General features: G+C 50.2%; 2 protein-coding genes across 3 annotated transcripts; both read right to left on the reverse strand.

Moving 5' to 3' along the window:
* Positions 1 to 212: 212 nt before the first annotated feature.
* On the reverse strand, positions 213 to 14,506 carry DDX23 (DEAD-box helicase 23). Of its 2 annotated transcripts, XM_038577511.1 has the most exons (18): positions 14,374 to 14,448; positions 13,832 to 13,909; positions 9,748 to 9,956; positions 9,058 to 9,168; positions 8,040 to 8,133; positions 7,671 to 7,736; positions 7,023 to 7,161; positions 6,619 to 6,752; positions 6,376 to 6,488; positions 5,980 to 6,123; positions 5,657 to 5,882; positions 5,214 to 5,359; positions 4,208 to 4,385; positions 3,286 to 3,528; positions 2,715 to 2,866; positions 2,391 to 2,499; positions 1,484 to 1,658; positions 213 to 1,133 (listed from the first exon to the last, which is right to left on the reverse strand). In XM_038577511.1, the coding sequence occupies exons 3-18, from the start codon at positions 9,954 to 9,956 to the stop codon at positions 910 to 912; spliced, it is 2,463 nt and encodes an 820-aa protein (XP_038433439.1). In that variant the 5' UTR covers positions 13,832 to 13,909; positions 14,374 to 14,448; the 3' UTR covers positions 213 to 909. The 2 variants fall into 2 exon arrangements, with proteins under 2 accessions (XP_038433439.1, XP_038433438.1); XM_038577510.1 differs by lacking the exon at positions 13,832 to 13,909 and having other exon boundaries at positions 14,374 to 14,506.
* A 3,794-nt stretch (positions 14,507 to 18,300) lies between these two features.
* On the reverse strand, positions 18,301 to 25,222 carry RND1 (Rho family GTPase 1). The gene is made up of 5 exons (XM_038577515.1): positions 24,983 to 25,222; positions 24,121 to 24,208; positions 21,336 to 21,445; positions 20,329 to 20,463; positions 18,301 to 19,411 (listed from the first exon to the last, which is right to left on the reverse strand). Exons 1-5 carry the CDS (start codon positions 25,100 to 25,102, stop codon positions 19,166 to 19,168), a joined length of 699 nt encoding a protein of 232 aa, XP_038433443.1. The 5' UTR covers positions 25,103 to 25,222; the 3' UTR covers positions 18,301 to 19,165.
* Between the last annotated feature and the right edge of the window lie 1,075 nt (positions 25,223 to 26,297).

Genomic DNA, 26,297 nt, shown 5'->3' on the forward strand with positions numbered 1-26,297 from the left:
GTGCATTCTGATCCTGTGGCCAGTGGCTTTTCCATCTGCCCTCAAGCGGCCTCCTATCGATTCAGACCATCAACTGAGGCCCTAGGCTCTTTTCTGGACTTGGTTTTCTTTCATCTCCCAAGTCAACCCACCGAGGCAAGGGCTGTCCTCCTATCTCCTGTGGCAGCGGAGAGAACCTGGGAGATGGAGTGTAGCTAGAATTCAACACGGCCTTCGTCTTCATGTGTTTATTCGCAGAACATACAAACTCATCTTCTCAGAGAATAAAAAACAAAATTTCACTCAGTGACTTCAAGATGGGCACAGCCAGCTCACCCTGTCCCCACATCTACTAAAAAAATTCCCTGGGTGAGGGATGCCTAGAGTGCACAGCACCCCCTGGCACAGGGGCCGTGCAAGCTCTAAACAAGGCTCTCAACTTGTTTTTTTATAATCCGAAAGGACAAAGAGCTGTCGAAATGACATAGTCCAAGGTTCTTAACGCTCACGGTGCCAGACGCCCCCCCACCCCGGGGTCACCGAGGGCAACGACACTGCTGCCACTTCTGCAGTCAGGTCCGTGCCGAAGAGGTACCAGCCTGGCAGCCAGGTTTTTGTTCAAATCTGTGAGGCAATGCCACCTGGCGGCTCCCATGACTGGCAAGAGCTGATGGTCCAATGCAATCCCAAGGCCCTCAGGAGGGGCAGAGCTGGGCCAGCACCTGTGCTGCTTCGTTCTCCCTGCCCCTCCAGCAGTTTCCTCTCTTTCTGCTGCCCCATGCTCAGGCCTTCAGACCTGAGGGTGTGGGCCAAGGTATCTGATTGTTTCCTAAGACCGAAAGAGTGAGGACCTGGAAAGAGAGATGTGAGGGTCCTGAAGAACGAACGGGCTTCAGCACATGCCCTTAAACTGATGGGAAGAGTGCTGTGTCAGGCAAAGATAGTTTCTTCCCGGCGCTTCTTGGTGAGGATGGTGCCTGGCTTGTGCTGGGCATCTGGGTGGTTGGCTAGCTCTGGGGGGCAGGAGGACACTGGGCTCTCCAGGATGGCTTGCTTCAGCTCATAGAACACAGCAGAATCCTCTTTGGTGAGGAAGGTGATGGCCACACCACTCTTGCCAGCTCGGCCCGTGCGGCCAATGCGGTGGATGTAATCTGGGGAGGGGGAGGAATGCCACTGAGGCTACCAGGCCTCCCTTCTGAAGGCATCACCCACCCACCCCACGCCACCCCGGGGTTGATATCACTTGTGCCACCTGACCCTGCAGCACCCACAGTGCTCTCCCCACCACCGACGGCACTTGTCCCACCACACCCAGGCTGAGAGCAGCCCCCCTGCCTCTAGGACAGACCTGTCCCAGGTACTGGGACAACAAACCCATGAGAGCTAGAGAGCAGAGCTTGTCTCACTGGAACAAGCAATCCCAGGCTCGGAGCTGTGAGGAATGAGCACCCAACAAGTAGCCTCCCTTTACCCGGATGGAAGCTGCTTCCCCTGCACTGACCTTCAATGTTTTTGGCCATATCATAGTTGACAACCATAGACACATCTTGGATGTCAATACCACGACCTGCCACGTCCGTAGCCACCAAAATATCCTTGGCCCCTGCCTTGAGGTTGGACAGTGCAAACTCTCGCTGCTCCTGGCCTTTTCCACCATGCAGCGTGCAAGCGTTGTACTGTTGGAAGAAGGAGGAGGTGAGGAAAGAGCAGAGGGCTCACAGAAAGACACAGAAGTTAAGGGAGTGAAGACACAGAGGGAGGGCTGCAGAGCAGTAGGGTAGAAGGGGAAGGAAGGAGAGAGAATGAGGGCAACGGAAAGCAAGAGGATAGGCAGGCTGGGGGAAGGAAAGGGGGACGGCGGGGTGTGGGGTGACAGGGGCAGTCAGTCAGCTCAAAGGTAAAGCAGCTTGTGGGGCGGGTGGAGGTGAAGCCAGAGAGATGGGCAGTCATCAAAGAGAATGAGGCTGAGGGTGGCAAGCGGGGACCAAGACACTTAAGAGGACACACCCTTGCCTTCAGACACCAGCGGCAGGAGTAAAGGACACCGATCACCCACATCTCCCTCCTGACCATGCCACCCCCTTTCCCAAACACAGATCAACACAAAGAATTTTGATCCACTATTCCACAGCCTCAGGATGTGTGGCTCAAAACCTGTCCCTGGCTCAGCCCCGTTGGAGGAAGACCCAAGACAGCTCTGACTGGCACTGCTGGTCCGGACAGGGAATCACAGCAACAGACCCCATCCCTCATCCCCATCAAACTGCCCTTTTCCCTCTGGCCCTGACTTGAATATTAAAGAGGTCAAAGAGTGGGACAGAACTGAAAGGAAGAGGCTTCGAGGGCCCCTCTATCTTTAGAATGCCCCACCAAAGAGAGCAGATTTGGTTCTCCCCTGCCAGACACACCCCCATCTTCTCCAGGGATTTAGCCAAAACATCACAGCCTTTCTTCTGGTTGACAAAAATGATAATGGGTGGATCAAAGCCTTGTTCCAAGATTGCCAGCAGCTTTTTCCTGGGGAGAAGAGTAAGAGGAGAAACATTAGAGGCGTACCTCTGAGTGGGATGCCCACCTGGATCTACCAACACCAATTCCAGGACCTTAAACCCATGGCACCCCGAACAAGAAAACAGCCGTTCTCCAACACGACAGAACATTTACCCTCCATCCCCCGTACTGAAAAAAGCTCCTTCTCCATCACATTTTTCTTGGTTCAGCTGCCCCCGTACCTCTTTTCTGACTCTGACATGAGGAAGACCTTCTGTTCCACACGTTCGTGGGGCTTGCCCGCAGAGCCAATGTACACCACAGCCGGTCGCCGAAGATAGCTCCGGGCCAGACGCTCCACCGCCGGGGGCATGGTGGCCGTGAACATGACGGTCTATGAAAACAGGAAGCTCAGCCCTGGGCCCCGGCGGACACCACCACATATCCCCCATCAGCACAGCCAGCGTAGCCTGGGCTAAAGAACCTACAGCGAGCCATTGAGTAGGCTTTGACAACCCCACCGTAGGAAACGGTGTCCTCTGCCTTCCCCCTTCTTTCCTCAGTACCTGTTCACCAAGGTCCTTTACATCCTATGATGACAGGAAGGGCTGAGAGCATCTGCTGGCACCCATGGTAAGGAGCAGCATAATGCCTTGGAATGATTTTCCAGGGCACAGCCCATGGCTACACAGCTAGGACTGTCGGAGGACTGACATGCTGGTAAATGTACTCTGGGCCCATCCAGGGCAAGAAGGGCCTCAGAGCAGTTTTGGCAACTCGCCCCCATTTCCCAGCCTAGCGAAGCAGCCTTACTTGGCGGTACTTATGTTTTCCCGACTCAAAGTTGGCCAACATCTTCTCAGGGTCCTCAGCCTCATCTGTGTCTGGCTTCTGGTTGCTGACAGGCATGTGCTCCAGGATCTTCTGGACATCTGGCTCAAAGCCCATGTCAATCATCCTATCTGCCTCATCCAGAACCACATAGGTACAGCGGCTCAGTACAAGGTAACGGTTCTCCAGCACATCAATCAAACGTCCTGGGGTAGCGATGACAATCTGGAGGGCACAGTGGAAACACATGCAGCCCTAGCATGTATCTCTTTCTCCTCCCTCCTGTGAACTATCCATCCCCTTGGGCAACAGTCCTCCAATGCTAAGGAACTTGGACCCCAACCTCCAGTTAGGATTGGCAGCAAAGGTTCATAAGAACTGGCATGAAATCCCTTGTTGTTACCTTGGATTTTTTTTAGGGATAAATAGGTTTTCTGAGTAAAGTACAGAAGGTTAGACAGAAGAGCAAAATCAGAAGGAACTTTCTTACACAGAAGAGGAACCAAGGGCAACTACGGAGAAGGTTACATAAAGGGATTATACCAAAAAGTCTGCAAAGACTCAATTCCTGCATCAGAATTCTTATAAAAAGTTATCTTCCCCTCACCCCGAGAAGGCATGATCTGGCGGGCTTTGGATATGGATCTCAGCTCTTCTCCTCGCCAGCTGTGACCTGAGCCTCAGCCTCATCTGTACAATGGAGGTAACCTACCTATTCTCATACGGTCGCTGGTAGAATTAATGTGCACGTTACCTATCTGTGCATAAGTTCTAAGTAACAGCACATACATATAAGCCAGTCCTTTTCTTCATTACACAGCCCATCCGTGGCAGAAACTAGAAACACAGCCCCCAAAGTCAGAGCCCTCACACAGCAGGCTGGCTGCCGGCTAGGTGAACGAACCTCACAGCCCATGCGCAGCCTGAAGCCCTGGTCTTCTCTGGAGATGCCGCCAATGACGGCCACAGTGCGGATGCCCAGTGGCTTCCCAAACTTGATGGTCTCTTCCTCAATCTGCTGAGCCAACTCACGAGTGGGGGCCAGAATGATGGCGTAAGGGCCCTGGTCTGACTCTTCGATCCTGTGGTAAATGGGGCATCCCTTAGTTCCATGAGCTTTGGTTCTCATCCAACCACAAACAGGAGCAAGACAAAGTCAACTCTTAAGGGTAGCTATGGAGATGGGAAAGGTGGTGGGAAAAGGATGCAAAGATCTCACTTAAAAGTCACAGACTCCAGGACAGCCATGTTCTTCAGGGAGTGGTCCTTGCCAACCAAATCACACACTTCTTTGATACCATGATCTAATTATTCCCTAATATCTGACCCAGACTAAAGAACCGGGATTCTGATTATAACTTAAAAAGCAAAACAAATGGGGGCACCAGGCTGGCTCAGTTGGAAGAGCATGTGACTCCGGACTGTGGAGTTGTGAGCTCAAGCCCCATGCTGAGTGTAGAAATTACTTAAAAATAGGGGCATCTGGGTGGCTCACTCAGTTAAGCATCTAACTCTTGATTTCAGCTCAGGTCTTGATCTCAGAGTTGTGAGTTCAAGCCCTATGCTAGGCTCCATGCTGGACATAGAGCCTACTTAAAATACATAAATACAGAGGTAGATAAAACTCATTAAAAAAAGAAAGAAAGAAAGAAAGAAAAGAAAAGAAAGAAAAGAAAAAAGAAAGAAAGAAGGAAAGAAAGAAGGAAAGAAAGAAAGGAAAGAAAGAAAGGAAAGAAAGAAAGGAAGGAAGGAAGGAAGGAAGGAAGGAAGGAAGGAAGGAAGGAAGGAAGGAAGGAAGGAAGGAAGGAAAAGAAAGAAAAGAAAGAAAGAAAGAAAACCAAATGCTTATTTGCCACTGTGACCCTTCCCACCTAGCCAAATCTACTCCAGCTGGTGCCAGCTGACTTCACCTGTCGATTTTGGGGAGAGTGGTGATCCAGACCAGCAGTGGGATGAGGAAGGCCGCTGTCTTGCCGCTGCCAGTCTCAGCTACACCAATGATGTCGCGATTCTGTAGCCCAATGGGGATTGCCTGACGCTGGATAGGTGTTGGTTCCTGCAGTGACCCAGAGGGAGTAATAGGTACAGATGGAGTTCTGCTACCCAAGCTACTGCTGACAGAGTGGGCACATGAGCCAGCACAGGAGGAGGACACCAGTTCACAGCAAGGAAACACAGTCAACAAAGGCTAATACTCCCACCAGAAAGTGACAGCATCACGTTAGTGCTCCCCGGCAGAGAAGGCACGAAACAGAGGAACAAAGGAACAAAGCTTCCTGTTCCCAAAGTAAGTATGATTCCCCTAGAATATAGGAACAAGTCAGATCTTCTGGGCCAGTCTGCCTCTCTTTACCTTATAGCCACACTTATCGATGACCTCCAAGATGTGCGGGGGCAGAGAAGAGTCTTTCCAGGACCGGATGGGATTGGGGATCTTGCCACCTTTGGTGGTGATGCTGTAGTCCTCTCTGAAGATCCGCCAGTCCCTGTCCGTCATCTCATCTAACTTCTTCTGGGACCAGTGCCGATCATCCCAGCGCTGCTTTGCTTCCTTCTTACGGAGCTTGCGGAGTCTGGCCCTGGAGCAGGACGTGAGGAGCGAGTGGGATCAGTAACCTCCAGCTCCTTTTTGTAGGCTCTGGGCTCTGCCCAACCGCCCCTAGCCTTCCCACTCACTCCTCCTGCTCCTTTTCTTCCAGTGTCCGCCTCTTCTCCATTAGGTCTCCATAGAAACGAGACTGCTCTCGTTTCTGCTGCTTCAGGTCAATGCCTGCAATGAAGCCTCGCCCCAACAACTGCACCTGGTGTCGTTCTTTGTATCTGAGATTGAGACAAAGGAAGAAAAAAAAGAGAGAAGCTGTTGGGGCAGCAGGAGGGAAGGGCGGACTACGGACAGGTGCCGATACCAACACCTTTCCAGCCAGTCTTCCCTCGCCTGGAGAGCTGGCCAGCTACGCGCCTACCATTGTCCCCGTCCCAGAATCTTACTTCTCTTTCTGTGGTCACCAGTTAGTTCTCTCCGGGAACCGCCTAGTGTAAAAGACTTAGTGCTCAGGCCCCAAAGCCACTCACAGGGGGTTGTAGTCGATGGATGTGTCCTCGGATGCATCCCACTCGAAGACAAACTTGCGGTCATTGAGATGCCTCGTTCGGCGCCGCTTCTTGATGCCACCAAGGTAACGCTCCTGCCCAGGGACAGAAGGCAAAGCTGGAGGCCCACCCCGACCTCACATGCAGAGAGCAGAATGGCCAAATAACAAGACCAAACTTCTGTGTGCGTGGCGCGGGAAGTGAATACCGAAGCAAGGCCCGCACCTTGATGGCATGCAGTTCCTTGCTCTTATCCTTCTCCTCCCGGATCTTCTGCCGCCCTTCCTCATCCTCATTTCCATTGGTTTCCCGCTCCATCCTCTCCCTGCGTTCCCGACGCTCCCGTTCCTGAGGGTCTTCTGCAGATCAAGGAAAGCAAAGCTGCAGAAGAGCTCAGTGCAAGAAAAGAGAGGGCATGGAGAGGATCCAGACAACAGACACCAAACGAGAAGTGGGAGATTTACAATACAAGGGAAATGGAGACCTGACACAAAGGTCTTTTTCTCATCAACTCCCACACCCTCCCTTTTCCAAACTCCAGAGCAAACTGGTTTCTGGCTCTCAAGAGTGACAATCCCCTCCCACCCTCTCCTAACCCATCCAAGGGCTACACGGGGAGGAAAACGAACCCAACATTTTCCTGCCCAAGTCTTGGAATTGTTTCCTTTTCTTCCGCTCTTCTTCAAGCATCCTCTGCCGCTCCTCCACCTCCTGCTGCCGTCGCTTTAGGGCTTCAGCCTCTCGTTCTGCTTTGGAGAGGAACTTGGGCTACAAAATAGATTGGAACTGTAAACAAAGGACACAGGAGCAGGGTATAATCGCACCACTGTTGCAGAATTGGCAGGGAGCCCAACAATATCTGCTCAGGCATTACACCTGTTATGGAAAACACACATAGGTCTAGGACCCCACTATGGCCTGTCCCCTTCAAAATTTGTATGTCAAAACCCTAACCCCTAGGACCTTAGAATATTACTATATTTGGAGACAGAACCTTTAAGAAGTGCTTAAGGTAAAATGAGGCTCTTCGGGTGGACACTAAACCAATGTGACGGGTGTCCTCCTAAGTGGACAGAGACACTGGGGGCACGCCCACACGGAGGGAAGATCGTGTGAGGGCAGAGAAGACATCCACCTACAAGCCAATGAGAAAGGCCTCAAAGAAACAACCCTACGGATACCATGATCTTAGCTTCTAGCCTCCAGAACTGTTTATGTGCCTCAGTCTGTGATGCTTTAGCAGCTCTGCCAACTAACAGAGACCTCCACATTCTCACCTTTGCCTCAGCTTCTTCCTCAGCCTTTTTCTTGGCCAGAAGTTCTTCCAGGGATAACGGCTGAGCCTGAAGATGAAACACAGGACTTCAGTACATAAAGGATCAGTAATGGAGAACAAACTGAAGAGGAAGATGAGAGAAATCTTTCCTCTCCTTTACCTTAGGATTTTCTTTTTTTAAAAGATTTTTTTTTATTTATTCATGAGACAGAGAGAGAGAGAGAGAGAGAGAGAGAAGCAGAGACACAGGCAGAAGGAGAAGCAGGCTCCACGCAGCGAGCCTGACGTGGGACTCGATCCCGGGTCTCCAGGATCACACCCTGGGCCGAAGACGGCGCTAAACCGCTGAGCTACCCGGGCTGCCCATTACCTTAGGCTTCTTATCACCATGTTCATCATCTTCATCCTTCTTAGAGTCTCTGTCTTTCCGAGATTTAAAATCTTTTCCTCGCCCAGGAGATAAACTTTAAAGAAAAGGAACAGGAGAGGTCCATATCACTGTCTTACCCCCGCTCCTTGAAGAGGGTCAGGCTGAGCCCCAAAGAGGATGAAGTTTTTCCATGACTCAACAAGACTGGCCCATGGCCACCCATCATGCCCTGAAGCTCCCTTTGCAGGCATGGTCACTCTGTCCGCTCTGAAATCTAATGATGGCCTTGCTTGGCCCCATTCTACTGAATCTCCTTTTCCAAGACTAATCTCTTCTCACAAGTGGGTCTTCACTACTGAGGGCAAAAATCTCTCTTCCAAATAGCACATACACATTGAAAAAAAAATCTTGCTCAATTTTATAATACACAATAAATTTAGTCTACAAGGTCCCCTCCAACCATCCACCCTTCCCCAATACTGCTCTGTAGGTTCCCTCCCCATGCTTCCTTCCTACCAGTCCCAGTGATCCTTCCCCCACAACTGCTACAAGCCCAATCTACAAGAGATCTTCAACAAGCCCCTGTATTTGTTATGGGAATTGTGTCCTTTGCCCTGAATTCTAACTTACGCACTCAGAGCCTAATAAAAACTTTGCATACAAAGTTTCCAAGGGAAACAGATCAAGGTACTGGGGCATTATGCTATCCTAACAAATATATGCTATCTTGTATAGAAACCTGAATGAATGGTCCAACGGAGCTAAGAGAATGTTTCGTAGGCTGGTAAGCCTCTTCAACTAATTTCTAACCTTTAAGAACAAGGTGACCCTCAAATAGTTGTGACTTCAGTAACTGGTTATAGCAGCGAAGGATACATGCCTTCTAAAAAAGCCAGCTGTTATCACTACCGGTAGGAGTCACTAAGAACTTTCTTTCCTATGACACTGAGCCAGCTCCAAGGCAGAGAGGAAGAGATGGGAGCATTCTCCTAAAGCCTACCCCCATTCCCTCAGGTACCTGGATCGTTTACGGTCCTTGTCCCGTCTATGCCCATCCTTGTCCCGGTCTCGGTCCTTCTTATTCCGATCACGCTCCTTATCCCGTTCTCGTTCTTTATGCCTTCGCTCTCTAAAGACAGCAAGTTTAAGAAATCATGTGTTATTTTAAAAGTATCCAGCTTCACTGCAGCCCTAAAGAGGTTCTCATGCTCTTTTCTACACAAAGTAATATTTTACAAATTGGAGTGTGTCCAGGAGAAGCTATGAGGGAATTCGAAGAAAGTCTTCTAGATCAGGGTTGTACTGCTAAGCATTAATGGTAACGATAGGCCATCACCCATGTGAAGAGAGGAACAATCTTCCTCGACCACCTGGACCTTCATCTTACAAGTTTCCTCTTACCATTTTTTTAAAGATTTTATTTATTCATGAGAGACACCCAGAGAGGCAGAGACACAGGTAGAGAGAGAAGTGGGCTCCCTGCGAGAAGCCCGATGCAGCACCCATGATCTAAACCAAAGGCAGACACTCAACCACTGGGCCACCCAGGAGCCCCTCCCTCTTAACTTTTAAGAGCTACTAGATCACTAGAGGTAGAGAAATATGAAAGACTAACATCCTAATACTGGAGGCATCAGAAGAACCAAGAATGAAGACGTTTGAAATGTACTCTCCCTTCCCATATAAGACATACAAAGTTACACTTTACCTTTCCGTAGACTTAGAACGGGAACGGGAGCGAGAACGGCTGCCTCCCCGACGCCTATCCCTTGAACGATGCCGCTTCCTGTCTTTAGATGGGGAAGACTTCCGGTCCCGGTCTCTATCTCGCTCTCTCTCAGGAGTCCGAGATCGCTTCCTTTCCTCCTTGGAAGGTGATGCATCCCGGTCCTTTTTGTCAGCCAGCTCTCCTGCCATCTGTCATGGATAAGAGGAATACTTACTATGTACTAGGTACTATTCTAAACTGTGTATGTATAATCTTTTTTTTTTTTTTTTAAGATTTTATTTGAGAGAGAGAGAGAAAGAGAGAGAGAGCGAGCGACAGCATGAGCAGAGGGAAGGAGCAGAGGGAGAAGCAGACTCCCCGCTGAGCAGGAAGCCTGATGTGGGCTCATATGGAGCTCACATTGGGCTTGATCCCAGGACCCTGGGATCACGATCTGAGCCGAAGGCTATAGATTAACTGACTGAGCCACCCAGGTGCCCCATGTATAATCGATATATATAATGCTTATATATAATCTGATTAATCTCAAAACAACCCTATGAGGTAGATATACTAGAATGCCTACTTAACAGATGAGGAAATGGAAGCTCAGGTATATAAAGTAACTTGCCTGAGGACACACAGGTGGTAAGTGACAGAGTGCTAGGTGGTCTGGCTTCAGAGACTCATTCATTATACTACACTGTCCCTCTGTGATTCCTTTTTGTATATATTCACGTCTGGTTTTCTTCTTAAAGATTTATTTATTTGAAAGAGCGAGAGTATGCATATGCCAGCATGGGGGGAAGGGCAAAGGGAGAAGGAGAGGAAGAAACTTCAGCCAACTTTGTGCTCAGCAGGGAGCCCGATGTAAGGCTCGATCTCACAACTCTGATATCAGGACTTGAACTGAAAGCAAGAATCAGATGCTTAACAGACTGCACCACCCAGGCATCCCCCTATATATTCATTTTTAAAGGTATACTGGGGCTCAGTTGATTAAGTGTCTGCCTTTGGCTCAGGTCATTGTCCCAGGTCCTGGGTTTGAGCCCCACACTGGGCTCCCTGCTCAGAGGGGAGCCTGCTTCTCCCTCTGCCGCTAGTCCTGCTGCTCCTCCTGCTTGTGATCTCTCGCGCTGTCAAGTAAATAACCAAAATCTTTAAAATAAATAAAAATTAAATATAAATATACAATGAATATATCTTATTTTTATAATTAAACGGCAAGAGCATTAAAAGAAATGCTAGTGAGTGAACAGTATACCAGCTACCTCTAGAAGCATCCCATTTTGCTCCTAGAGTCTAGTCTTTGCTTTAGGAGTCTAGTCGGTCTGCCAGTCCACTGGGATCAGTCAACACATACACGACTAAGGGAGGTAAGTTCTCTTGAGCTCGTAAAGAAAGCTCAAAAGAGGAAAGAAAAAGAGTTTAGCTTTGAGATTTGGGGTTATCATCAGCACCTCAAAGAATACCTAAATTTAAATGGAGATACAAACTTACTTTCACCCAGATTAATGAGAAATGTACTTCTCATTTCGCAACGGGAAAACTTTGTGAAGGGTATGCATTATTTTTTTTTTTTTTTGCAACTTACTGTGAATCTTTCTTCCTTTTCTTTTCTTTTTTTTTTTTTTTGAATCTTTATTTCAGAATAGAAAGAAAAAAAGTTACCAAAAACTAAAGGTCACAAACATCCTGACAGTCTACGCAGATTCTCACAGCCCTGACCATTACCCCGTCCCATGAAAGATTTCAGCAGGAATTTGTTCCTTTCCCCTCCTGCCTGGGGGACACTGAACATCATGTCCCACTGTCACTTGTCCTTCAGACTACAAAATCTGCTTCAGCCAGGAGCCAAAATGACACCAAGTCTGAATCTACCTCTACTTCATCACCATCACCACCATCCCTAAGACCCAGAACTTATTTTATCTTCTAGCGGTTCAGTTGGAATATCAGCTCCCTAGGCTTTTGCTTACAATCTCCTTTCCTCATTTAATTTCCTGCCATATACCTTTAAGAAAGGATAACGTATAAAGAAGAGAAAAATGAACAAGTAGTACTTTCAAAAGGTGAAGACAACCCATTTTGTTTCACAACTGTCTGAGAAACGACTGAGTGTTCTACAGCAGTACATCATGCAATTATACTTATATCTCTTCTACTTAGAACCCTAAGAAAACAATCCAGAAGAAAGGTCTCTTCTCTATAAAGCATCCTGGACATCACTCACTCTTCCAACAAATATTCACTGAGCACCTGGTAGGCACCAGAAACTGTTTTACCTACTGGAGATAATGGCAGTAAACAATCTCTAATCTCATAACGCTTAAGTTCCAATGAAGCAGATAACAAGCAGAATAAGAGAATTTCAAATAGTAATGACAGTTAATAAACAGAACAAAACAGAGTGGATATGATGGGGCAAAGTAGGAATGAGCGAGGGCTCAGGAAAGAATTTTTTAGATGCCGTGTAAACTGAGATTTGAATGCTGGAAAAGAGACTATGAAGATTAGGGAAAAGATCTTGTTGGGTAGAAGAGACAGCAAGTATTAAGACACTGGGGCAAGAACTAGCTCAGCATGTTTGCCTTAAAAATTGTGTGGTTGAGTGACAGTGAACCAAGGGGAAGATGATTCAACATGAGTTTAGGGAGATAGTCCAGAGTCAGATCATGGAAATGTGTTTTAGGCCAGGGGGAAGGAACTCGAATTTCAATCTAACAGCAATGGGAACCTTAAGGGGTGTTCAACAGGAAGTGATGTGATCTAATTTTACACTTTTAAAGAATTTGGTGACTGGCAAGAAAGTACAGAATAGTGAGGCAAGAGTAGAAACAAAATCACTGAGAATGCCATTTAGTAGTCTAGGCAAGAGGTGACAGTAGCTTGTTCTAGGAAAGTGGCAACGGAGACGGGAAGAAGTAGAAAGCTTCAGGAAATACTTGGAAACAGAGCTAATAGGACTTACTGATGAAAGGAGAAAGGGAAAGAGGAGACACAGAAATACGTCCCAAATTTACAGCTTGACCAAACTAACGGTTCACGGAGTCATTAACGACCAGAAATAACTGGAGAAGGAACAGATTTAGGAGGAAATCAAAAGTTTCGTTTTGAAAATGCAATTCTAGAACTCAGGAGAACCTGGAGACAAAAATTTGAGTCACCGATATATAGATAACTTCTCAAAGCCATGGAACACTAAATAACATTACCAGAGTAGACAGTCCAGTTAAAGGAAGGAAACAGGAGAGAACCAGGATTAAGCTCTGGAACACTGTAACATTTAGAGGTCAGGCAAAGGAGGAACCAGAAAAAAAAGACTGTAAAGAAGCAAAAGCCAGAGCAGCCTGGGTGGCTCAGTGGTTTAGCGCCGCCTTCAGCCCAGGTCTGATCCTGGAGACCTGGGATCGAGTCCTAAGTCGGGCTCCCTGCATGCAGCCTGCTTCTCCCTCTGCCTGTGTCTCTACAGCCCCCCACCCCCAAATCTCATGAATAAATAAATAAAAAATCTTAAAAAAAAAAAAGAAGAAGAAGCAAAAGCTGTTAAGAAAGCAGGAAAAAAGTAAGTGTGACATCACAGAAGCCAAAAGTGTGTTGGCTGGCGGGGGGGTAGTGATCAACTTTTCCAAGCAGAAAAAGACTAGGAGAAAGAGGAGTGATCCCTGCATTTGGAAAAATTAAGATTGTTGGTGACCTTGACGAGAGCTGTTTTGATGGCCTGGAGAAAGTAGAAGCCTGAGTGCAGTGAGTTTAGAAGAGAATGAGAAGTGAGAATAAAAGAAACAGTAAATATAGGCAACTTTTATTATAGGCTACACTTCTCACAAGGGCCTGATAAGCAGGCCCGCCGGGGTCATCCCTTCCCAGCAGCCTTCCTTGCAAACCTCCCGGTCTCTGGGTTCCTCAGGTCTTGTAGGATAAAGGGGGCAGATTCTTTCTCTTACCCAATTAGGTAGTTAACAAGCATCTACTATATGCAAGGCACTGTGCTGGATGTCGTGTTGAGTTACAAAAGGAAATAAATCAGGAAGATCCCGTCCAAAGGAAGGTTACAGAACAATAGAGGGTACCAGGTACTTACCAAGACGAAGGCTCAGATGAAGTGTTATAGGAATTCAAAGAAGTTTCCTTTCATTTACAAAAGGGGATTTGGAAAGATCTGTGGAGGAAGTGGCTCTTGAGCATTTCAGTGCAGGTAGAATTGGAAGATGTGTAATTGAGGGCGCGGAAAAGTCATTCCCAGCAAAAGAAATAATACGGAAGCGCAGAGGCGGGAAAGCATGACTGATTCTGGGAGAAAAGCCAAAGTTCCGGTCTGGCTGGAGCAAGGGCTACTCGAAACATGAAGGATAAGCTCGGATAGAGGGTATCATAGGGGCCGCGCTCATGGGCAGAGGTCTGGCCCGTAACATCGTCCAGGGACCTGGCCTGTGTCCCCAGGAGCCAATACTCCGCCCCGGGGCCCGCGCCCCTTCGCTCCAGCCCGCCAGAGCTCTCCGGGCTCCCCCCTCTACCCTGAAGCGTTCTTCCCCGCCTCGTCCCGGAGGCAGGGGCCACCGCCGTGCCCCCACTCTCGCCCTCTCTGCAAGCTCGCGGGGACCGCCTCCAACGCTCGGGACTCACCACTCTGAGTCTGAACCGCCCAACGCGGCCTCAACGTCGCCGAGCAGCCGCCATCTTTCCCGTTTCCTGGTCGCCGAGCTGCATCCCCGGCCGCGCGCGGCAAGCTGGGAAGGCGAGTTCCTGGTGCGAGACGGCGGGCCGACATCGAAGGCCTGAGGACTACGAATGCCATAATGCACCGCGCGAGCGCCGGCCCCGGGACGAGGGGTCTGCTGGGCAATGTGGTCCGCCAAACATCTGAGCCTGCGGGACTCCGTTTTCTGTGGGTGTGCTTCCAAGCCTAAGGTGCTCTCGCCGCGCGGTGCTCCTAGGCTGCCATGGCCTGGGGCTTCCGCCGAAGGAATTCAGGGGCTTCCTTAGATATCGAGAGCGCTTAATTGTAACTAACAACTGCAATAACAACACATACTGTGCCGTTTGTGGAAAAGGACTTTTGCAAAAAAAAAAAAAAAAAAAAAAAATCCGAGATACATTAAGTCCATTTTACAGGTAGGCAAACTAAAGGCTCGGTTACAGGAGTAGCCTAGTATTTCACAATGAGGGTGGGACAATGCATTGTGTGGGACTATCCCAGATTCAGGAGGACGTTTTAGCAACGTTGGTCCCGCAGGAACAACCCCCAGTTACTGGGCCAACTCAAAATGAGCCCATAAGCGGGTTACAGAGTTCTTCCTGCAAGGTGGTATCACCTGGGCTGTGGCACCTGTTTTCTCGACATTCCAAATAGGATCCTGGCTTCCTTATTTTCTTGCCCTTGGGATTTTGGCCAGGTATTGGGCTACCTTCCTAATTTTGCTTCTTTCCTCCTCCTAGCCCCCCCCCCCCCAACCTCCTTGTCATCCACCGAGCCTTCTCTACCCCAAATTGTATGTTTACTTGGTTTCTCTTTGATCTTATGGTTCATCATTCACCAGCCCCACCCCAGACCCCAAAAAACCCCAGACCTGGGGCAGCCCCAATGGCTCAGCGGTTTAGCGCCACTTTGCAGCCCAGGGTGTGATCCTGGAGGCCCAGGATGGAGTCCCACATGGGGCTCCCTGCATGGAGCCTGCTTCTCCCTCTGCCTGTGTCTCTGCCTCTATGTGTGTGTGTGTGTGTGTGTGTGTCTCATAAATAAAATCTTTTTTTTTTTTAAGATTTTACTTATTTATTCATGAGAGACAGAGATTGAGAGAGAGGCAGAGACACAGGCAGAGACAGAAGCAGACTCCATGCAGGGAGCCCCATGTGGGACTCATCCTGGGTCTCCAGGATCAGGCCCTGGGCTGAAGGCGGCGCTAAACCAATGAGCCACCAGGGCTGCCCTCATAAAGAAAATCTTAACAAACAGACCCTAAACTTTGCAAGGTTTAGGTAGATACCAGGAAGTGTCTAAACGCCCTCTCCCTTGTCATCTTCCCATTGGCAGCTTTTGGGTTTCAATACCACGTGGCTGTAGGGCTGGCTTCTCTCTCTGAATGTATGTTCAGTTCTCTTCAAACAGAGCCTGAGGATAGACCAAAAATTTAATCCTGAACATCACACACAATAGCCCAAAGTAACCCCAGGAGAGATGGGCTTCTGCTCTTAGAACACTACAGCCTTCGACTTGCCCACATTTACCCTAGATAGCTCCAATTAGAATTTCTATCTCCTATACTGTTATGATTTAACTAAATGTTTTATTTTATTTTATTTTTTTTTTTAAATGTTTTATTTTATTAGAAAGATCTGAAGGGGAAGGAGATCTGAGATCTACGAGATGTAACTCACGCAGTGAACACTAGAGGGCTCTGCACTCACAGAATGCAACTTCAACGATCAGACCAAAGGCGTACACAGGAAGAGCAGCCGCAGTGGTATTTACTGAGAATCCAAGTGCCCAACTCTGTGCTGAACACTTAACTTCTATGACTTGCTTGCTTCTTTTTTAAAAGATAATATTTATGCATTCATGAGAGACACAAAGAGAAAGAGGCAGAGACATAGGCAGAGAGAGAAGCAGGTTCCATGCAAGGAGCCCGACGTGGGACTTGATCCCAGAACTCCAGGATCACATCCTGGACTGAAGGCAGGTGCTCAGTCGCTGAGCCACCCAGGCATCCCTACTTACTTCTTTCTCTTTTTTTTTAAGATTTTATTTACTTGTTATTTACTTATTCATGAGAGAGAGAGAGAGAGAGAGAGACAGGCAGAGGGAGAAGCAGGCTCCATGCAAGGAACCCAATGTGGGACTCCATCCCAGGACTCCAGGACCATGCCCTGGGCCGAAGGCAGGCACCAAACCGCTGAGCCACCCAGGGATCCCCTACTTACTTATTTCTTAGAACACTCAAATGAGGTGGGTATTATCACCGTTTTATTGATTATGCCTTCAGTGGCAATATAGTTAAAAGGATGAAACCAGAATTCAACTCTAGGTTCATTTAAATTGGGCATCCATGCTTTCCCCCTATTTCCAGGCTACAACTCTTCTTTACAGATAAGTCCATTGAGACCCAGGAAGGTGATGAAGTTTGTTCAAGTTCACAGTGGTAGACACCCTTACTCTGTGCACAGCTTTCTCATGACACACGTAAGACGTTGTGCTTAAAGGACACTCATACGCTTTGTCCTACCCTGCGAGTTCTTTCACAAACATGCATCTTTGGAGACGGAGACAGAGGAACTACATTCTAGTAAGGACTGTAGGTAGAGTCTCCTATTCAACTTTTACAACATGGCTAGCAACATTGAGACCAGACCCAGTTGAACTATGACTCCATTACTTACTAGCAGTATGATCTTGGGCAAGTTATATAGCATCTCTGACTTCTCTATTTCTTCATTTATAAAATAGGGATAATGACATTTCTTGCCTCACAGAATAGGAGAGCAATACAAAAAAAAAAAGAAGTGCATATTCTGGAGTCTGGTTGGTGGATTTGTCTCCAGGTTCTATCACTTTCTAACTGTGTGGCCTTGGGCACATTAACTAACTTCTCTGAACCTCAGTTTCCTTGTCTGTAAAAGGAGGTAGAGTACCTCATAGGGTTATCACAGGATTAAGTAATATAGAAAGAACTCGTAAGTGCCCCCTGACCCATACATAGTAAACATATAACAAATGTTAGCTATTATAAGGTTAAATATGAGAATGTAGGGAAAGCTCTCAGCAAGGGGCTGAGCACACAGTAAGTGCTCAAAACATACAAAGTAACTTTATTTCCAGCACACTATGAAACTCGGAAAAAAGAGCTGTAAGTCACTGAAAGGAAGTGATGTTAAGGCCCCTGAGCTGCCATCAACAGGCAATGGAACTGGCAGGGGGGGAGGGGCATCAAGAAAGTGAAAGACCTTACCTCTCCTTGAAGTCAGAGGAAACCAGGACCCCAGGAACCTCCCCCCAACCTTGGCTTCAGTCTATCCCACCTTCTGCAGGGTTTAGAATCTCAGTGGCTTGGATCCTCTACCGATGATTTTGCCAAACCTTGTCTCTCTCACTCCTCTAGACTATCTAGGCAATGGTTCTCAACTAAGAGTGATTTTGCCCCTGAGGACATTTAGCAATATCTGGAGACATTTTGGTTGTGAGAATAGGGAGGGAGGTGGGAGGCTACTGTCATCTAGCAGGTGGAGGTCAAGAATGTTCCTAAACATCCTCCAATGCACAAGATAGCCCCAGCAACAAAGCATCATCTAGTGTAAAATGTCATTAGTTCCAAGGTTGAAGAACCCTGCCCTGGGGCTAACGAGCTCTTCATTGGCTTATTGGACTTGGGTAGGATTTGGGGGATGTAGTAGGTCGGGGGAAAGGGAGACCCTTGTTAGAGACGTGAGGGAACAGTGGAGGCAGCCACTCTGCATCTCTGACTTCTCCCACACAGAAAGGGCCCCAGGATAGCTTCTTCCTCATTATCAAAGACCAGACAAAGGAAATCGAGAAAGAAACTAAGAAAACAGAGCCAACTCCTTTATATGTGTTATATTTTTCATTAATAAATAGGTTTTTCTTCTTTAAACACAGAACATATAACAGATTGAAACGCTCCCCCCTCCCCCCAATTCCAAAGACAAGAGTCTATAAAACAAATGCCAGCTATACTGCCCTAAGGGCAGAAAAAGTCTGGTGACCCCCACCCAGCCCTGCCCCCTGCAGCACCACCACCCCCACACTGCAAGAGAAGGGGGTCTGGAGGCTTCTCCCTCGGACCCTGGGGACTTAGGTGAGAAGCATATGGATGTATGATGTCACCTCTCCATGAGGCATGGGCTATGCGAAGATGAGGTTTCCTTCTCATGGGCTCTGACCAGCTCCTGCCCTTCTGATTTCAGTTATGAAGCACCTGGGCTCTGCTCCCAAGGGAGCTGCCTCTTGGCTTCCCCACTCCACTGCTCTGCGGCTTCCTCAGAAGGGAAGGGAAGGGCTCGGGGACCCCTCCCATCCCCTGGCCCACATGGAAGCGCTGTGTGGAAGAGGCATGATGCTGAAGGTGAGGCTCCCGTAGGCCCCCAAGCCCATGAGGCCAGCATGCCCCCCACACCCCCACACCTTTCCTTCCTCTGGAGCGGGGGCAGGGGGGGAGACACTGGGGCAGCCGCCCTCACCACAACCTAGTGCCTGGCTTGGGGTGTGATGGTTCTTTCTCAGTGTCAGGTCCTCAAGCCGGGCCTGGCTCTTTCCTCGTCCCATTCCTGTCTCCTTCCAAGCCCTCACCATGGCCATCTGAAAAACACATGTCCAGTGTCCTAAATTGTCCCATCCTCCCTCTCCCTGTGCCTCTGCAACCCAAGGGAGGAAGTGGGAGGTTGCCTCCCTTCTCTAACCCCCACTTCACATAATGGAACAGCTTTTGGCCTTTTCCTTCTTGAAGGTAGAAGAGATGAGTTCGGAGCGACTGGGGAGGTGAAGCAATCTCTTGGAGAGGCTTCGGACAGGACTCTTTGGGGGCACTGGGCTGGGCTTGTTCAGACACACCATCGATGCCGTCCGGAAGATGCTGTGGATACTCTTTTCTGAGGTGAAAGCCGAGCCTTCCAGGTAGATTTCTGCACCCAGCTGCTTGGCTATGGCACAGCCCTGCAGAGGGAGTGAAGTCATCAATGTGGTTGTCCCTGGTGGCTCTGAGACACTGCCTTCTATGCCCAGTGGCACTCCCCAGGGCTACTCCAGATGGGACCCGTGGCCCAGTCTCCCACCACCCCCTCTGCTGACAATTTGCTGAAGGTGAAGCCCACATGCACCTTAGTATCACCTGTAGCACTTTTAAAACAATACTGATGCCAGACCAAGTAAATCAGCCTTTCTGTGGGGAGGCATTCATATTTTTAAGAGCTACTCGGATGCTTCTAACATGAACCACTGGCTTAAAAGAAATGACCCATACGGGAATGCCTGGGGGGCTCAGTGGTTGAGCATCTGCCTTCGGCTCAGAGCATGATCCTGGAGTTCCGGGATCGAGTCCCACATCGGGCTCCCTGCATGGAGCCTGCTTCTCTCTCTGCCTGTGTCCCTGCCTCTCTCTCTCTGTATCTCTCATGAATAAATAAATAAAATCTTAAAAAAAAAAAAAAGAAATCCATACGTTCCCATGTGCAAAAGAGATTATCCCAGAATTTCATTAAAAACACAATTTCTGTATTTTTCTCCCAAGTGACTCTCTAGGTATGGAGTCAGGAATTCTAACAAGTACCTCTAGTGATTCTAATGCCAGTGGTCAACAAAAAACAATCTGAGAAATCCTGGTGCACACAGGAATGGCTCACCTGCCAACCTACAGTATAAACTGGGTAAACAGTTGCCTCCCGCCCCTATCGAGATGCCTGGTTTGCTGACTAGAGATAGCCCCCCAGAATACCAATTCTCCCTTGCCATAGTGAGAGTTTGAGCAAGGGCCACATGTCCAGTCCTTTGTCTATACCATTCCCCACCCTACCCTTAATACACATATGTGTCTACACACACACACACACACACACACACACACACACACACACCTGCTCATAGGAGATAGGTGCCTGTTTCTGGTGGGACAGCTCCATTAGCGTGCTCAGGTCTGTCCGCAGGTCTGTCTTACAGCCAATAAGCAAAACACGTGTGCTAGGACAATAATCTAGGATTTCTGTCCTCCACTGAAGAGCCATGTAAAAGGGAAGGAAGAAGGAAGAAGAGTCAGTGGCTAACAGGTACCTGGAGAAGCCCAGCTGGCAACATCATACACGCCATCCAGCTTATCACCAGCCCAGCCCTCCCTGAGTCACATGGCGTCACCGACGCATGAATTACATCATCTTCCTGCCCATGAGGCCTTTGGGGCCACAGGAGTACTGACCTGAGAGCCTGTCCCCTTATTCAACAGCCCAGTTGACCAAAGGAAGCCCAGGAGCAAAATCTCCTCCCCTCTCTCTGCCAAGCATGTGGGACGTGGATCTGCCCCCTCCACCCAGTGAAAAAGCTTCCAGGAAGCCAGGAGGAATAGGGAGGAAGCCAACCAGTCTCTTCCCAAGAAAAGGAGATAATCCCAAAGTCTTCTAGGAAACTACTTCCACAAGGTATTCTGAGACTCTTCTGTACGGGCAGACTTTGCCACCCAAACCAGGCATTTCCTCTCAGCATTTCTGCAAGGGTCTGCCTGGCTTGCCCAGTCCTGATGGGCCTGGGATCAAGTTCCAGAGAAGCTGCCTTCACAAGACCCCATCTCCAACCTTCAAACTCTGTCACTGAAAGGTTCTCCCTCTCGATCCTTCACTTCCTGAGTCTTCAATACCACCCTTCCTTGCTGGGCCTCTGGCAGAGCAGGATAGGGAGAGGGCAGGAGGCATGGGGGGCACGATCTGGGTTCTCATCCCAGAGCTGTAGCTAACAGTATGGTCTCAGGCAAATCTCTTCCTTCCCTGGCCTCAGTTTCCTCATGTTACAGATGAGGGGATTAGGCAACAAGGCCCCCGAGATTCCTTTTTTGTTCTCAAGCTGAGCTAGAGATGGCACAGTTATCCACACTGACCTTCTTGAGTGCACTATCCACGGTCTCCGGTCGGCTGATATCAAAGCATAGCAATACTGCATCTGAGTCGCTGTAGCAGAGTGGACGGACATTGTCATAGTAGGGAGATCCTGGTATGTGGGAGAAAGAGCTGATGGTGAGTCATGGCATTTGCCCTTCGCTATGGGCCTAAGCCCACAGAGCCCTGGGAATACCACTCTCGGTCCTTAGGTGAGTTGGCCGCACCCATCTCCCAGGGGAACATGCTGCAGCCTAGAAGCTTGGGACCTGACCACCTGCCAGAAAGCAGAACAAAAATACCATCTTCCTTAGTCCTGAAAAAGGGAAAGGGGAAATAAAAGGCGGGGGAGGGGGGAGTAGAATATCATTTGGCCCTGTCTGGGTCTCCTACGGTGCACTTAATTTAAGGTCTACCAGTTTTCTGAGTCCCAGAGGAGGAAGCTCCCACCCCTGCAGAGAGACCAGGGCTTGTTTCAGGTCTCTTTTCTAGAGTCTGCCTGCTGCCCAACCTCTGTTCCCTGCTTCTGCTCCAGGGTCTCTCCAAGAAGAAACAAACCTGCCTGTTACATAACTGGCTGCCCTGCTTCTTTGCCATGGGGTCAGAACTCTAGGAGGCTGGCGGAGGGGAGGAGGAACATCATGGATCCAGTGCCTTACTCTTTCTCCCCACAAAAAGCTGCAGCCCCTATCCCCCAAGATCTCAGGGAGGCAGTTTCAAAGAGAGCAGCACCAATAGCTAGGGATTTGGAGGCTCGGGCAAGGGTCCTTCCGCTAGGAGGGCAGCAGGCAATGCAGACCCAGGTGGTCCAGTATGGGAGAATGCTAGGGGTTCAGCCTCCCCCCCTCCACCCTGGGGAAGGAACAGTAGCAGATTTGGAACCCAGACAATCCGTGCTCAGAATAGCAAGCAGCCCCTCTCCCTGCACCGCAATCGCCATGGAAACTGGGGGGAATCCAAGATGGGGTGGGGGGTTGGTTGTAAAAAAAAAAAAAAGAGTAAAGAGGAGTTGTGATAACTGTCTGCCCCTTAGGCAATCCACCCCCATCCCCTCTCTGAGGTGGGGTCTTAGCAAGGCAGCACTGAGCACTGAGGGAAGGGAGCACTGCAGTACTGAGGAAGGGGGAGGGGAGGGGAGGGGAGGAGAAGGGAGGAGAGGAGACGGGAGGGGAGAGGTGGGGAGGGCAAGAGGCCTCCATTCTGGCTTCAGGCGATCCCCCTCCCCTAAGACCAGCAAGTGAATAATGGGAACAGGTTCAACCCTGGCCCCAGTGTCGGGAAGCCCCATCCCACACACCCCTACCACTCCTTCCTTCTTTGTGGGCACCTAATTTGAAAGGAGTTTGAGGATGACTGGTAACCTGCATCCTTTCTGAAATTGGGGGGGTGGGGATGTGATGCAGGGAACAGACACCACTTTGCTGACTTTCCATTATCTGGAAGGGGATTCTAGGGCTGCAGTCTGATGCGGGGGTGGCTGGGGGGCACTTTGGGGCAGTGGTAGTAAAAAGAGATGAGCTGCAGTAAGATTCTGGGAAGACTGAGAGGTGGGCAGGGTGAGGGCAGACAAAATCCCATACATCATGCAGCCAAGCTGCATTCCAGTTGGATCCAGCCAGCATAGCACAGTCCAGGATAGCCAGAACCCTGCCTCCAAGCCCTGGAACTGCAACAGAGGAAGGCGCACCAGGTGGAGGAATTTTTGTTTTGCTTTGTTTGGGGGAGGGGGGAAAGCAAGGGGAAGTCTTATTTTCTGTTTACCCCTTACCCCTAATCTTTTCAGACCTCAAAAATTAGATCACGGGAGCAACAGCTCTTGGAGGAATAGGATGGCATATTTATTATATGTAACAGGAAGCCCCTAGTGATTTACACAGTTCCTCTTTAAACTCAGCCTGAATATTGCATTTTTGGAGGGTGGATTTTCTTTTCTTTCTGTTATGCCTGGATCCTAGTCCTTAATTATGACTCTGAGCCCAGTCTACTAAAAAAGAACTGGGGTAAAAGAGATCATGGGAAGGGATCAGAATCAAAGCAAAGGACAGCCTTGCACTGAGGGTTTAGGATTGAGAGGGAAAATATTGCTTTCTACATTCCAGAAAGACCATGCATCTCCTACCTCAGCCCGGTATGGTGGGGTGGGGTGGGGGTGGGGGTGACTGTCACCACCACCACCTCCCCCGCCACTATCTACAATGAGACTGTGCCCCATATTAAAGCCATCTCCCCCACCCTCCAAAACATCGATGATGCATCGCTTCATCCCTGAGCCGCAGCGGTATGACAAGTGGAACGGAGCTGCGGCAGGCGGACAGCAGTGACCCAAGATGGAATGCAGGAGAGAAAACTGAGGCAGGAGCAGTATTTCCCCAAAGCAGGCTTGTCTCGGGGCCTTAACCACAACTGCCTCCAGCAGCACCGACTCCTGCCTCTTAATTTAGCTTTGCTCTGGGGCAGTAAAGGCGGGGTGGGTGGGGTGGGGGGGATACAGAGGCAGGGAGTGGAAACAGAGAAGCCCGTCCCCCAGTTGTATTCATGGGTCCATACACCTCACCACCCCAGCCCTCTGAAAGAAGGGGCCAGAGCCAGAGAAGTGGCATCTTGGGGCTCATCTGCTCTGCACCCCCGGACCTGCCAACCAAGGAATCTTCAGGTCCCCTTCTGTCGGTTACCTGGCCAGCACCATACACGCTGCTCCCCATCAAAGAGGGAAACAATCTCTTAAAGACAGCAGCTGGAGCAGATCAGTGGGGGCGGGAAGGGGGCATCTGGGGCCAGGAGCCTTACCTGAGGTGTCCCAGAGACTGAGCTCCACCCTTTGTTCCTCTGTCTCCAAGCAGGCAGTGTAATTCTCAAACACGGTGGGCACATACGTCTGTGAAGAGAGAGGGGCTAGTCACTCTCTGAGCAAACCTACTCCCCTAACCCTCTGGTTAGTGCCGGCTGCACCAGGAGCCACCCACCCTAGTGAGGCCCCGAAGTGCAAGGAGCTAAGGGGCAGGGAAGGGGGGTGATACCTGGGGGCAGGAGGGGCCACATGGGAAGGAGGGGAGAGGAGAGGCATAGACACTTTGCTCCAAGGCAAAAAGAAATCTGAGCGACTTCCAGCCAGGGTGCGGGGGGCAAGCCCCCCAGCCCCCAGATCCCTAGGTGGGTGGTCAGGGAGGCAAACACACAGATTTCTGTCGTCCCCAGACTCCCCCCAGTTTTAGAGCCACAAGCCAATTCTAGCTCCGCACGTCCTCCCGCCGCCCGGCCCCGCAGGGCAGAAGCCCGCCTGCAGAACCTCTGAGGATGCGATGAGGAGACCGGCAGGTATTACGTCAAGAAGACACCCCAGACTCTCAAGTGCCTCCAGGTCCCTCTCCCGGGGGGGGGGGGGGGGGGCATGTGATCGGGGCCTACGGGTGAAGAGGTGACGAGGAGCCGAGGAGCCGGCGGGGCGGCACAAGTGGAACAGGTCTCAGGGGAGGCGGAGGCAGGGCGGTCCCGCAGCGGGCGGCGGGGGGCGGGGCGGCTGGGGGGCGGCGGGCCGGGGGTCGGGGTCGCGCCCCTGGGCGGGTGGGGGTCTGGCCCCGGGGAGGACGCAGGCGGCCGGCCGGCGGGGGCCGGGGGCCGGGGGCCGGGGGCCGGAGGGCGGGCGGCTCACCTCGGGGTAGCAGTCCTTCGCTAACACCTGCAACATCGCCGTCTTCCCGCACTGCACATCCCCCACCAGGACGAGCTTACATCTGGCCACGACTGGTTGCGGGGCCCGTCTCTCCTTCATGGCTGTCGCCTCCGCACGACTCGCACTCGGGTTCAGGGACGAGAGGGCTGCGCCAGGCGCGTCTCGGCGCGGAGAGCCAGCCGGCCGCCTCGCCTCCCTCCAAATGAAAACGGGGCCGGCACGGCCGCCTTATATAGCCCCGGCTGAGCCAATCACAAGAGGAGGCGGGCTCTGCTGCGGCCAATCCCCGAGGTGGGATCCCCTCCAGCAGCCAATGGGAGGAGAATCTGAGTCAGTGCCCTCGTCCTCCCTTCCCTTTCTCTTAAAGCCGCACCGTTGCTTCCTCTGCAAGGGGATTCCCACGCTGTTTGCATTTGTATGAGGAAGGGGGGAGGGGACGTGAAGCAAAATTAATGGTCTCGAGTGTCCATCAATTAGTGTCAAAAGCAAACTGGCCACGAAGGCAGAAAATGAGGTCAAGCTGGCGTTGTCCCAAGAGAAAAGCAGGCCCTGCCTCAACCATAGACAGGTGGCACCCGGGGTGGGATGGCAGGGTGGCCCCCTAGATCTCTGACCCCTTTGTTCCATCTAATCTTCATCCAAACCACTCTGGCTTCCTCTCCCAGAGACTCCTGAGGTACCCCCTTATCAGTCCCTGATGTGCCTCTTTTAACACCCAAGTCTGGAATCACCTTCACCTAGATAGATAGATTGATGATAGATAGATAGATAGATAGATAGATAGATAGATAGATAGATAGATAGATAGAGTCTTCTTGCATCATCTGGAAAAAACCCACAGAGTTCCTGACCCAGAGATGGGCAGAGAGAAAGGAACGAGTGAGTTGGCAACTGGGGTTGAGAGAAAAAGGAGAACAGAGCAAACAAAGTCCCTGTCTGTTTGGCCAGATAACTTCTCACCCCATGCCTGGCAGGAGCTGCTTAAGGGTGTTTGTTCTGCTGCCTGGGTTCAGCTTCCTGGGTGAATCAGGCACAGGTCCAGCTCCAGGCCGATACCTACTAATACCAACACACTCTGTGTGTCACCTGGTTAAAGTCCAGACTGGAAGACTGGGCCTGGGACTTTTGGGACTAGCAGGCTGGAGGGCAACCCAAGGTTGAGAGGAGCTACGTAACTGCCTCCCAGCCCTGTCCCTCAGAGCCCTTGCATGTTAAGGAGCCTCTCCAGTAGACAGAGCCATGGGATATACACAGCTTGAATAGCCCACTGATTGTTCAGGAACGAAGACAGTCT

Source organism: Canis lupus, chromosome 27 (genome assembly GCF_011100685.1).
Source record: "Canis lupus familiaris isolate Mischka breed German Shepherd chromosome 27, alternate assembly UU_Cfam_GSD_1.0, whole genome shotgun sequence".
Classification (NCBI taxonomy): domain Eukaryota; kingdom Metazoa; phylum Chordata; class Mammalia; order Carnivora; family Canidae; genus Canis; species Canis lupus.

What these genes read in the sequence shown, in the direction of transcription:
- RND1 (XM_038577515.1), bottom strand. Translation starts at nt 25,102, where the DNA reads ATGAAGGAGAGACGGGCCCCGCAACCAGTCGTGGCCAGATGTAAGCTC. An exon ending in CAGTCTCTGGGACACCTCAG is followed by an intron (nt 21,446 to 24,120) that starts GTAAGGCTCCTG and finishes CCCACATACCAG; the next exon opens with GATCTCCCTACTATGACAAT. An exon ending in CACCTATCTCCTATGAGCAG is followed by an intron (nt 19,412 to 20,328) that starts GTGTGTGTGTGT and finishes CTCCCTCTGCAG; the next exon opens with GGCTGTGCCATAGCCAAGCA.
- DDX23 (XM_038577510.1), bottom strand. Translation starts at nt 9,956, where the DNA reads ATGGCAGGAGAGCTGGCTGACAAAAAGGACCGGGATGCATCACCTTCC. An exon ending in CGTTCTAAGTCTACGGAAAG is followed by an intron (nt 9,169 to 9,747) that starts GTAAAGTGTAAC and finishes TGCTGTCTTTAG; the next exon opens with AGAGCGAAGGCATAAAGAAC. An exon ending in GGCTGCGCATGGGCTGTGAG is followed by an intron (nt 3,529 to 4,207) that starts GTTCGTTCACCT and finishes TGTGCCCTCCAG; the next exon opens with ATTGTCATCGCTACCCCAGG.